This window comes from Podarcis raffonei, chromosome 16 (assembly GCF_027172205.1).
Source record: "Podarcis raffonei isolate rPodRaf1 chromosome 16, rPodRaf1.pri, whole genome shotgun sequence".
Classification (NCBI taxonomy): domain Eukaryota; kingdom Metazoa; phylum Chordata; class Lepidosauria; order Squamata; family Lacertidae; genus Podarcis; species Podarcis raffonei.
Window position 1 is genome coordinate 20,943,434 of NC_070617.1, and position 13,278 is coordinate 20,956,711.

The following is a 13,278-nucleotide window of genomic DNA, read 5'->3' on the forward strand; positions in this document are numbered from 1 at the left end:
TGGGCATTAAGGAAATGGATAAGAAACAGGTGTCATATTTGCACAGCAGCCATGAGCTTCTTATACCTCTTCCCAGAATACTTTGGGGGTTGTAGCAGAGGACCAGGATGGACAAGAAGTCAAGGACCCGCCAAGTCCCATCATCCCAAGTTGGAGTCCAAGTCCCATCATCACTGATCACTTATCATCCTAGTTGGGGCTGATGGACTTGGACTCCAACAACATCTGGGGGGATTCCTAACCTGATTGTCATTCGAGAACATGGACCTCAGTTGTGCTAATTCCAAAAATAAAAATAGTTTGAGTTTCTTTCATGGTAAGCCGGTGCCCATAATCTAATGGAGGCTAGAGAAGCTACCTGTAACTTCATCAAAGCACCTAAAAATTCAATTGATGTGGTGGCCACATTTTTGTTGTTGTCCTGGGACAAAGAAGTGATGCTGACAAAAGTGCACTTGAGCTGGATTTTCTGCTCCGCAGCATCTCAGTCTCAATCTTAATTAAATGATGGGGAACGTGCCACCCTCTGGATGTTGCTGGACTGCAACTGGCAATGCTGGCTGGGCCTGGAGGGATCTGGAGTCTGACAACATCTGGAGGGCCACAACTTGACTACTCCTGCCCTAAATAGAAGGACCTCTGTCACCAGGGATGAGCAAGCTCAAAGTGCAAAGGCAATTAGTAAATCTGCTGGGGGAGGTGGAAGATGGAGAGGTCCTTTTTCAAGACAAGACATAGATTAGAGGCATGAGAACATCATGATTTGCTGGATGATGTGCTTGCTATGCAAAAACACAGCACCATCAATCTCTCCCAATAGTGGCAGGGTTGGGGGACGTGCGGTTGGACTCCAACTCCTATCAGCCTCAGCCACCATGATCAATGAACAGAGGTGACAGAAGCTGGAGTCTAGCAACATCTTGAGAGCCACAGGTTCCCCACCGCGTGCTAGAAAATGGTGTGAGTGCTGATCTTCTTTTGAATTCTACCAAAAAGGGCAACCAATATACTATTCTTCTCCCTCACTGTATATAAGACCCAGCAGTACTTCCCCATGTCCTGTTTTCATGCTTTCTCACTGCCTCTATTCATGACTGCTAATGGTGTGATGTAGAGAAAACATTATTATGTTGAATCATGGATACGTTTTAGCAGACATTGCAGTAGAGATGGGAAAACCTCAGTTGTTGTTAGACTCCATCACCCCCAGCCATTGTGGCCAATGTTCAGGGATGATGAGAGCTGGTCCAGCAACATCTGGAGGGCAATGGCCCACCATTCTTACTTTAGCAGGAGCAGAGCACCAGATGCGTGGCTGCCATTAGCATAACTTCTAATTTGGCTTGAAGAATCTGATGAAGTAGACTGTTTAGTCCAGGGATGGGGAAATGGTGGCTTTCCAGATGTTGTCAGACTGCACCTCCCATCAGCCCCACAAAGGATGGCCAATGCTCAGGGATGAGGGAACTATAGTCCAATGACATCAGGAAGGAAACAGGTTTCCTGTCTGTCTTACTGCACAAAATCTTATGCTACAACAAACCTGTTTGTGATTTAAAACAGAATATCTGTGCCATACAAAATCAACTCTCTTATAACTAGGGGTGGGTGAACCTGTCAATATTGGTTTCTCTGCATTTCTCAGTTTTCTAACTTTAAGTTCAGTTCTCCACATTTCCAGATCTGTTTAGTGTGATTTTCTAATATACACATTTTTGTATGTGATTTTGTCTAATATACTCTTCTTCTTCCTCTTTGCAAAACTGTTTTCTGTAATGCCATGCATTTCCTTAATATGTGCATTTTTATGCACACATGACCCTCCCATATGCATTTCTGTGCACATGAATTGGCTGGAGAACTGCACTGCAAAATTAGTAAACGTGAAGATTTTGAAGGATGAGGGCATTTCACTTCATATGCTATTTTCAAAAGTGTGAATGGAATGGAATTTCTCCCCCATCCCTAGTTATAACAGAGGTAGACAAAGAGAAAGCAAAACAATCAAGTTAAGTGCGGATGCTCATTTGCTGTGAGCTATCTTGGTCCATTTTTAGACGGCGGCACATTACAAAATGGACCAGGCATGAAAATGGAGCGAAATCAGGCCAGAAACCTTTCAAAGTTGAAGTGCCTGTCAGAGGTAGGTACCAAAGTGTTTTACCTGTGAATTACTTCCACCCCTTTAAAAAGAAACCTTCAATCTCGAATCCCCTCCCCACCCTTTTTAAGTCTCTGTGAAAAGGGACAGGTTCTTTTCGCGAGACTCCAAGGAATATATAGATAGATGTAGATAGATAGATATATATTATCATTTATTATATAACAATGTCAATATCAACACCAAAAAAAAAGAAAGAGAGAAAGAGAAAGAGAGAGGAGAAAAGAAAACATGACATATTCTGATCGTCTTGTATGAGCACTCTCCGCGTGTCAAGAAAGGTAGCAAAACTCCCGTGTTTCACCTGAAAACAAAACCAAACTATAATGTTGTGCAAGGGCACAAGTTGGTGTGGAAGCAATGCAAACTCAGTGTGGCTATGTCTGGGCATGGGGGGGCTGTATGGCGTGGGGCAGGGTGGAACAGCATGGATCAGTTTGTCATTGGTCGCAAGAAAGGAAAGCCAGGAGATACAATACCATGGTCTGCCCAGAGGATAGGACGCTGTCCATCTCTCGAGTGCTTAGATATTAACATTCAGTTAAAACGAGTCTTGAAAACAAACAAACAAACACCACTCTTAGTTTGCAGTGAAATCTCTCCAGCAATCCTCTCCCTTGATTGCCTTGTTAGCTGTTCTCGCTCCATTCTGGCACCATGCCCACCCCATGCACAGAATGGTACTGGTGGGGGGAGAGGGTTCGGGGTACCCCATGAGAATAAAGGAACTCTGCTGGCTGTAGGCTGCTGGGAGGCGACTGTATGCTTGTCTGAGGTCCACATTGCCGGACAATTGGCTGGTGAGGGACGGAGGTCTGGTGCTGGAACATGGCATGCGTCTCCCCGATCTGCGATGAGGTATGGTTGGCGACTGTGGCAAGCCGGGGCATGAGGGGGCCAGAAGTGAAATGGGCAGAGAAGTGCTGGTAAGGCAGCCTGTCCATAGGCTGCATGGCAGTCACTGTGCAGCTGCTGTAGGACGGCACAGCAGACCACGTGTTGCAGCTGATGTCTTCTAGGCTGGGCACCGGTTCCGTAGGGGGCGCAGAGCTGGCGTACATGCAGGCTTGGCGCTGAGCAGACTCAGTCCTGTATGCACTGGTATTGAGTCCCTGCTGCTGGGAGTAGGTGGAGCGATAGAAAGGGTCTTCTTCTGGAGGAGACGTCTCCATGTAGGGCTTTTTGTAAGGATGTTCTGTGGTGGAACATTCTTCATCTGATGAAGAGACCAAAAAAAAAAAAAATACACAATGAATGAGGAACACGGTGAGACATCTATGATGTCCTGCTAGATCAGACCAAAGGCCCATATCAGGAACTGAATCTATGCTGGATCCTTATCTCTTCCCCACCCCGACCAATGTTCAAAAATAACCAGGCACCAGGTGCATTTTGCACCTGGCTTTCGGCCACTTGCAACCAAGTGAAGATACCTGGGCATCAGGTATCTCAACCATCTGAAGGCGCATGCCTGGGCATCATTGGATCTGGGCTATTTTCACACACTAATACCCCACCCTGTAGAATTCTATCAGTTCTATTTTTTCTGCACAATCGAAATGAATTTCTGGAAGCAAAACGCTTTTTCTGTGGAGCCTGAGCAAAAGCAGTCACCATTTAGAAAAAGAGGTCGGAATAGGCTAATAAGTATGTGGACTGTCCCTGGGTCAAGTGACTTTTCTTCTTTAAGTTCTTAAAATTCTTAACCTAGCTCAAGGTTGTCATCTGAACTAGCCAGATGTTTAAATGAGAATCTAACACAATCAGTCCATCCTTTGGAAAATAAGGCTTCAGAGCTGTTTTGACCCCAAAATGGCAACTAGATATTCCGTTTGGGCGACTGTAACCTTGATTTTAGGAGCTATTTGGTCCTGTATACCTGAAGGAGCATCTCCACCCCCGTCATTCAGCCCGGACACTGAGATCCAGCGCCGAGGGCCTTCTGGCGGTTCCCTCATTGCAAGAAGTGAGGTTACAGGGAACCTGACAGAGGGCTTTCTCGCTAGTGGCGCCCACCCTGTGGAACACCCTCCCATCAGATTTCAAGGAAATAAACAACTATTTGATTTTTAGAAGACATCTGAAGGCAGCCCTGTTAAGGGAAGTTTTTAATATTTAATTCTGTATTGTTTTTAACACTCGATTGGGAACCGCCCAGAGTGGCTGGGGAAACTCAGCCAGATGGGCGGGGTATAAATAATAAATTTGTTGTTGTTGTTGTTGTTGTTGTTGTTGTTGTTGTTGTTGTTGTTGAGTTTCTAACACTGCCCCCAACATACACACAGGCCAAGTTGGCAGGTGGGTGGAGCCACCCACCTGTCAGTCACCTGATCTCACAATGACAAGTGCAGAAATCCCTGCAGTTATACTCAAGTCCTGCTTCTGGACTTTCCATTTTGGTGTCTGGTTAGCCAATCTAAGAGCAGGATGTTGGGCTTTGTGGTTCTTTACCCTAATCCAGCAGCCAAGCTCTTCTTACATTCAGTGATGGGGAATTGAGGATGATCAAGGAATTCTTTCAGTCCCTATTTTGTAGGGAATGAAGCCAGAGCTGGACCTTCTGGTGGGGTGGGGGAGATGGCTGCCCACATGGGGGGCACACATGGAAACTGCTCATGAAGGAGAAACAACCAGCACCACACAGGATTGAAATCCTTCTGCTTACCAGCTGGGAATCACAAATGAGAAGAGCACTGCCGTTGTGCTCAGATTCTCCTTTCTGCCTTCCCGTCGGGAGGTCTGCTTGCCCACTCTGAGAACAGCATGCTGGGCTATATGGGACCCCTTTGGCCTGATCCTGCAAAACGCCTCTTAGATGCAGAAGATGTGAGCTGAGCAGAAATGTAAATGCTCCGCAGGAATAGCAACATATTGTCTGACGCACGGTATGTGTGTGAGAGAGTGTACGATCCAGTTTTTTAATGCCCTCCATTAAATTGCACCCCTGCTGAGACCTCGACGCAAAATAAGTGTCTGACTGCTGGAAGGGGCAGTGGAAACAACAGCAGCAAGATTAGAGAGAGGAGCGTATCTCCTTTCACCCAGCTCTTTGGATGGAAGTCAGGCAGGCTCCCGCATCGGAGACGCCCCAGTCTAGCTTGCGGTCTATAATGGTGATGATAATAGATGCTGTCATAATACACAAATAACAACACAGTATAGGGCAGGCATTGTCTGCAGAGCAAAAGGGAAGCCTGTGAAGGAACTGTGTGCATGTGGGAGGGGATGCACATTGGGAACTGTGCAGAACAGACAAAGGAGAAGAAGGAACTGGAGGAGGAGGATGGATTTCTCTTTTGTTGGGCAAGAGGATAAAGCTGTAGCTCAGCAGCAGAGAATCTGCTTTGCACGCGGAAGGTCCCCAGCACCTGCAGGTTCAAGCCTTAAGAGCTGCTGCCAGTCAGTGCAGATAATACTGAGCTCAATGGACCGAAGGGTTTAACTCAGTATAAGGCAGCATCCCATGTTAATATATAACATAAGACAAGCCTCTTGGAACAGGCCAATGGCACATCTATTCCAGCATCCTGTCCTCAACAGTGACCAACCAGATGCCTCAATGGGAAGCCTGCAAGCTGGACCTGAGCACAAGAGCCCTCTCCCCTCCTGTTGTTACCAGCAACTGGTATCCAGAAACAGGACTGCGTCAGAGAGTGAAGTCAGAGCACAGCTATCATGGCTAGTTGCTCTCAAAAGCCATCCACTATGGTGGCTATCAGGGATGCGGGTGGCACTGTGGGTTAAACCACAGAGCCTAGGACTTGCTGATCAGAAGGTCAGTGGTTTGAATCCCTACGACGGGGTGAGCTCCCATTGCTCAGTCCCAGCTCCTGCCAACCAAGCAGTTCGAAAGCACGTCAAAGTGCAAGTAGATAAATAGATTCCGCTCCGGCGGGAAGGTAAATGGCGTTTCCGTGCGCTGCTCTGGTTTGCCAGAAGTGATTTAGTCATGCTGGCCACATGACCCAGAAGCTGTACGCCGGCTCCCTCGGCCAATAAAGCAAGATGAGCGCCACAACCCCAGAGTCGGCCACGACTGGACCTAATGGTTAGGGGTCCCTTTACCTTTACCTTTATGGTGGCTATCACTGCTTCCTTTGGCAGTGAGTTCCATAGTTTAACTATTCACTGCATGGAAACCATGTTACGGTCACAAGACGGCACTAACTGGATCCATGTTGAATTGGGGATACCTTGCTGCAGATTTTTTTTTCCTGGATACTGGCTACAGTGGTACCTCGGGTTACAGATGCTTCAGGTTACCGACTCCACTAACCCAGAAATAGTACCTCGGGTTATGAACTTTGCTTCAGGATGAGAACAGAAATCGTGCGGTGGTGGCGTGGCGGAAGCGGGAGGGCCATTAGCTAAAGTGATACCTCAGGTTAAGAACAGTTTCAGGTTAAGAATGGACCTCCGGAACAAATTAAGTACTTAACCCGAGGTACCACTGTACTGCTTTCTTTGACTTATAGCACGCCTTTCCCAATGTGGCTACCTGAGATCCTTTAACTTTAAAAAAAGGAACTGAGCCTCCAGACCTTGCTATGCAAAGGCGCAAGCCCTTTTTACATAGGGCTGGTTATGATATGCTGCAGTGTTGTTCAGTGGTTAGAGCAACTGCTCTGTACACATAAGGTCTTCCAGATTCAATCTCCAAGTAGGGATGGGAGAGATCCCCTGCTTAAAATCCTGGAGGGCTGCTGCTAGTCTGTGTAGAACCTCAGTGGCAGAGCAAGCTGATCGGGCACTTGGGGCAGCATGCGTGCCCTGTGCCCGGGGGCGGGGCCAGCCACCCAAGGGGTCACTGAGGGGCCTCTGAGGAGTCTGCCTGCCTCCTCCCACTCAGCCGCCCTACAGCTGAGGGGGAGGCAATGGGCAGACTGTTTGGGGCAGCACGGAGCCTCTGGGTGCTCAAGCCACTGCGTCACTCCTAGGAGAGACGCGTGGCTTGGGCGTGCTGCAGACTCTGCGGTGAGTGCCGCCCAACATTCTGTCACCCCCCTCAGTGGGGACACCTGGGTCAGGCCGCACCTATTGCACCTCTCTTGCTACGCCCCTGAATGTAGCCCCTCCAGGTCTTTGCCTGGCCCTTGGGGGGTCTCCATAGGCCACACACCCCTCACCACCTTTCCTTCATACACTCCCTGAGCGCTTTCCCCCTGGCTGGAATACATCCTTGAACTCTGATAATGCATCTTCCTTCCCTAGATAGGGTGTTTATCCCAGACTGGCCAAAGGTAAATTTGGCCTGCATTGCTCCACTTACTTTTGCCTCTGGCCCCACCCACTCTGCACATGTGGCCCCCAGAAGGTTGCCCAGAAGGGGATGCGGCCCTTGGGCCAAAAAAGGTTCCCTGCCCTTCGTACAGACAATACTGAGCTGCACAGACCAGTGGCCTGATTCAGTAAAATTTCCTTGGTGTGGGTATGAAAGAACATGTTCTATTTCAAGCAATGTATTTTGCACCCTGCATTTAATTTTTGTGATTGTAAGTTTAAATTGTTTTCAGCACTGGGTTTTAAATGTGGCAACTCATCCTGGGGCTTTACAGTGGAGGGCAGGTAGTAAATAGCAGCAACAGCAGCAACAACAAGAATAATAAATAAATATAAATATCCTCATCGGCTTCCTATGTGCCTATGTCCCGCTTGCCAATGTAGTGGATTCCTTTTGATCTATCAAAGTCAAAAATTTCAGCCAGGAGAAGCCAGCTCACGCCCTGGAGATGCCCCATCCCGATTTACAGACTGTGCTGGAAGGTCTCTTGTCAGCGATCAAAGCATGTGGCAGCTTTGATAAATGAGAACTCCTCTGCCCATCAAGCTTGAGCTATTGGGGAGATAGGAAGGAGACAAGGCTCTCCCCTGCACGCACACACCCCTCTCTCCGTCATCTCACTGAGCTGGGCATGCTGAAAGAGGCTTTGGAGTGGGGGGGGAGAGAGAACACCATGGGAGAGATAGTCCTCCTGCCTGTGACAATATGAGGAAATTAGATAAAGCGGGAGAAGGGAGAGGAAGGGAGCCACAAAGAGCCACCCACTCAGTGGGAATCCCAACCCTGGAAGGAAAACTTTGTTGATTCTTTATCACGCTGCCATGTTGGGAGACAGATGATGGATTGCCTCCCTGTGACCAGGGCCGTAATCAGAGTTTGGGCCATCCTCTTTGCTGTTACGGCTCGGTTTGGGATGCTTTTTTGGGGAAGGGCAGCAGACAGTGGATAAGGCAGGGTTGCATTGCATATCTATATGGAGACAGTCAAGTGGGACTGTTTAAGTGGAATAGGTTTGCCACAGCATGATATTCTGTAGACGATGGCTGGGTGGGTGCACACACCACACAGTTAAAGCACATGGCTTCTCCCCAGGAATCCCGGGAACTGTAGTTTGATGAGGGAGCACAATTCAAAGTCCTAAACAGCCTCGGCCCTGTATAGTTGAAGGAGTGTTTCCACCCCATCGTTCAGTCCAGACACCAAGATCCAGCTCAGAGGGCTTTCTGGCATGGGAAGTGAAGTTACAGGGAACCAGGCAGAGGGCCTTCTTGGTAGTGGCACCCACCCTGTGGAACCCCCTCCCATCAGATGTCAAGGAGATGAGTAACTATATAACCTTTAGAAGACATCTGAAGGCAGCCCTGTATAGGGAAGTTTTTTTAATGTGTAGTGTTGAATGTTTTTATATATGTTGGAAGCTGCCAAGAGTGGCTGGGGCAATACAGTCACATGGGTGGGGTAGTAGTAGTAGTAGTAATAATAATAATAATAATAATAATAATAATAATAATAATAATAATGTAGTTCAGGAAAGAGCCAGCTACAGTTCGTTGGGAGAAGCCACAACCACCACAGAGATAGTGTGTATGCAGGCCCATGCTTCCTTGGGTGTGGAGCACTCAATGAAAGGGCAGGCCTCAACTGCCCCAAACTGTCCTTTGCCAACCTGTCACCCTCCATTTGTTTCTGACTCCAATGTCCATCCATCCCAGCACCCCATTCATACTTATAAGAACATGAGAAGAGCCTGCTGGATCAGCCCAATGGCCCATCTCGCCCAGCATTCAATTCTCACAGTGGACAACCAGATGTCTGTGGGATGCCTGCAAGCAGAATCTGAATTCACCCCCCTCCCTGCATGGTTTCCAGAAACTGGTATTCAGAAGCATCCTGTGGAAGCAAAGCAGAGTCATCATGCCTAGGAGCCATGGATAGCCTTCTCATGGAACTGCCTTCCCCAGGAGGCAGCAATGGCCGCCAACTTGGATGCCTTGAAAAGAGGATTGAAGAAATTCATGGAAGATATAAATTGCTGGTAGCCATGATGGCTCTGTTCTGCCTTCACAGCTGGAGGCAGCAATGCTTCTGAATGCCCGTTGCTGGAAACCACGGGGGGAATGCTCTTGTGCTTGGGTCCTGCTTGTAGGTCTCCTATAGTCATCTGGTTGTCTACAGGAAGCTGGGCTGGATGGGCCATTGGCCTGATCCAGCAGGGTCTTCTTCTGTTCTTATGCTGTTGCTGCAAAATTTGTGGGTTTTCGAAAACAGCAATTGACATTAGGCAGGTGCCCTCACTGTTTCAGATGCCTGCTGAAAACCTTTTTTTATTTCAGCAAGCCTACCCAGACTTGCCATCAATATTGTCATTTTAAAAGGTTCACTGATTTAAATCCTGTTTTTTCATGATAATTATTTTATGCCAATTTTCTTTCGAATAGCGATGTGGATTTTAGCTGTGTTTAATTACTGTGTACAATGCTTAGAAAGTTTTTTGGTCAACTAACGTATAAATCTATTTTAAAATACAAATGTATAAAAAGAAACAGTTAAATTGAATATATGCTTATGTTGTAATTGTACCTATATTATCTGCTCAGAAGGAGGTCTAGATCTATTCCTAGCTTATTAAGGGTGTATGGGATTGCTGGAGCTTTGTTTCTTTGAACTGATTGTCTGTAACACTGGATATTAATGTTTTTATTATTTTAATAATAATAAATCTACTTCATAAAAACACACACGAATACTGGGAACTTTCAAGATGTTAAAGAAAATAAATGAATGGCCCAATGTCAAAACATTGCTCTCGAATCCCATGTGAGCTAGTGGTCAAAAGAGCCTGTGTAGTCTCTTGAAATAGCAGTAAATTTCACCCCTCGGAATAACCTTGCATCAGCTATTTAAGCGTTTGTATTAATCCCGAATCCTTTTCAGAGGCCTCCTGGCCTGATAAGCTATCTTTATCCCAGGCACCAGCTATCTCCCTGGATGTGGATTCAGCTTCTATAGAACTATGCGGCCATCTCTCTGGGTTTCATCTATGCTGCTCTTCAATAATGCAGACTGAAATTGCCGGAATAGCAGCCAATGGGAAAAGCAGCCCGAGAAATGGAAAGAGTGGGGGAGAAGGGGAAAGTGGAGGCCAGTAGCTCCACGGTTAAGCATCTGCTTGCAGGCAGAAGGTCCTGGGTCCAGTCTCCGACATCGCCAGATAGGGTGGGGAGAGGCTCCCTTGCCTGAAACTCTGCAGAGCCGCTGCCAGTCAGTGTCAACCGCACTGAGCTAGATGGACCAGTGGTCTGACTCAGGCAGCTTCCTGTGCTTGCTATCTCTGGTTGGATAAATTACTGGTGTTCTGCATTTCCCCCCACAACTGGGTCATGGCTGTTGCTTCTTGGTAGACGGTGCTAGATGGACTCAGTAATAAGGCAGCTTCCTATGGAGATGGACTAAAGTTCAAATTGGAGAAATGAAGCACTGGTTGGTGGGAGGATGAGGGAGTCGGAATGAAGTCTTGTCTCTGTTGCAAATACATGTATACTAGTGCATGCTACAGAGGGCGGAGGGTGCGGGAGGCAGTCATCACTGTGAATGGACAAGCCTGTCCATTTTGATTTCTTTCCATTTCTCTTCTTTTTTTCCCCAGTCTGAAATTATGTTTGCCGCATTTCTGCATCCGTGTTTTTTTAAGGTCTCACAATAATCCACCAGCATTTCAGAGCGCATCTCTCCTAATACAGGTTTTTGTACACAATTTGCCTACCCATCAGAAGGGTAGGCTTTTGTATGCAAAGGCACTTCCAAAGAACTGTCTGCAACTGCGTGGAATTTTAGAATGACATGCAATGGGAAATTTTGGGATGGGTCGGAATTGTATGGAGTTTGGGAATTGTATGGAATTTTGTACGCAATTATTGTTTTGCCAAGCAATTCACCTGCAATTTTCCCTAACGAAAATTTTTTGACAGGCGATATAGCCTCTAACAAAATGCATTTTTGTACATTATCTTCCCTGATACGTGTGCACTTGTACGCACACTTTTCCCAAAAACACACATTTTTTGCACACAATACAGTGGTACCTCGGTTTACGAACTTAATCTGTTCTGGAAGTCCATTCTTAAACCAGAACTGTTCTTAAACCAAGGTCTGCTTTCCCTAATGAGGCCTCCCACCGCCAGTGCCCTCCCACCGTTCAGATTCCATTCTTAGACCGAGGTAAAGTTCACAAACTGGTACACTACTTCCAGTTTTGCGGAGTTCGTAAACCGAATCGTTCTTAAACAGGACTGTTCTTAAACTGAGGTACCACTGCTTGGGAAACAGCACTGCAAAATTCAGAGAAGTGTGAATTTTCAGTTTGCATACTGTTCCAAGAAGCACAAATTAGATAGGTTCACTTCAAAGGGCAAACCAAACCAAATTTCTCCTCCTGTTCTTAGCCATCACGAGCCATCCCTGTAGTCATTAAACAGGCAGAAGAGATCCGTAATATGGACTCAATAAATAAATAAATGCCAAGGACTCTCTGCCACCCAAAGAAGAGGGATCTGCCCATTTCAGTCTTCATTGGTTTCTCATTTTTTTTCTAATATTGGATTTTCTCTACATTCCTGCATCAATTTGCAACTTGTTTACTATATTTAAGAAATCCTCATGGAAATTCACCGTTTTAGTGAGAAGGTCTCCTAACAAACACATTTTTGTGTTTTTTCTCTGTATTTCTTCATGCTGGTTTTGATGTCGGTATGTTGCGTATTTCTTGTTGTAAGTCACTTTGAATTACTTTTGTAAAAAAAAAAAAAGAGCTACTAATAAGATTAACAAATAATAAAATAATACAGTAGATAATTTAATTTTGGCATGCATCTTTGCGTAAGGTACACATTTTCGCAAGCAGTTTCCCCTAATGTAATGCCTTTTTGTATGTTATTTTCCGTAAAATATTCCTTGTTTTGAGTACTTTCCCCTAACCCATGCATCTTTGTAAACACCATTTGCTTGGGGAATCTGTGTTGCAAAATTCGGAGAAGTACGGCTCTGAAAGGGCAGCTTCGATTTGGTTCCTGTATTGTTTGTGGGAGTGCCAATTGGATAGATTTGCCTCTAAAGGGAAAGTGAACCTAATTTCTCTTGCTCAAAGGGCCTGACCTTTTCTCTTGGTGCAGTGGTAAATCTGGCCGTGGTCCTGCGACACGGGGTATGAGTTGGCAGCTGGTAGCAGGTCCTGGGAAGTGCTGGAAACGCCGTTCTCACACTGGAACTGAGACCCGAGGTTGGAAGAGGCAGGCAGCGCCCGGTTCTCACCGCTGAAAGGGCTGTGGTTGGAAGCCACCTTCTGCCGGACGGTGCTTCTGGGAACCACTGGGTACTCCTTGCTGAAAACACAGGCAATGTTTTCATCAGTTACTTATGCTCTATCTGCACTCAGTATACCCTGCTACTTCTGGGTTGGCTTACAGTAAGCTTACAGTGCCGGATTTACGTATAAGCTAAACAAGCTATAGCTTGGGGCCCCACTCTCTTGGGGACCCCCCAAAAATTTAAAGGATAAAACAACTGGATGTACATTTCCAAAATAGATAAAAAACAAATGAAATAAAAACTACACACAACAACAGTGTTTTGTGTTGTGTAGGCTCCTATGATGTAAGTAATGGGCCCCGCCTGCTAGCCTGCTCCCTAAAATATCACTGGTTTGCTCATTCCTATATAAAGTGGTACCTTGGTTCTCAAACTTAATCTGTTCCGGAAGTCTGTTCCAAACCAAAGCCTTCCAAAATCAAGGCGTGCTTTTCCAAAGAAAGTAATACAAAATGGATTCCATAGAAAGTAA

The 13,278-nt window shown here is 46.3% G+C and overlaps 1 protein-coding gene across 3 annotated transcripts in view; it reads right to left on the reverse strand.

The window, feature by feature from the left end:
* Window positions 1–2,302: 2,302 nt before the first annotated feature.
* TBX5 (T-box transcription factor 5) overlaps window positions 2,303–13,278 on the reverse strand; it is a 93,807-nt gene continuing 82,831 nt past the window's right edge. For all 3 annotated transcript variants that reach the window (XM_053368445.1, XM_053368444.1, XM_053368442.1), the window contains exons 8-9: window positions 12,594–12,820; window positions 2,303–3,377 (exon numbers count right to left, since the gene is read on the reverse strand). In XM_053368445.1, the coding sequence (XP_053224420.1) occupies window positions 2,791–3,377; window positions 12,594–12,820 (814 nt within the window). In that variant the 3' untranslated portion in view covers window positions 2,303–2,790. The remainder of the gene's footprint in view (window positions 3,378–12,593; window positions 12,821–13,278) is intronic.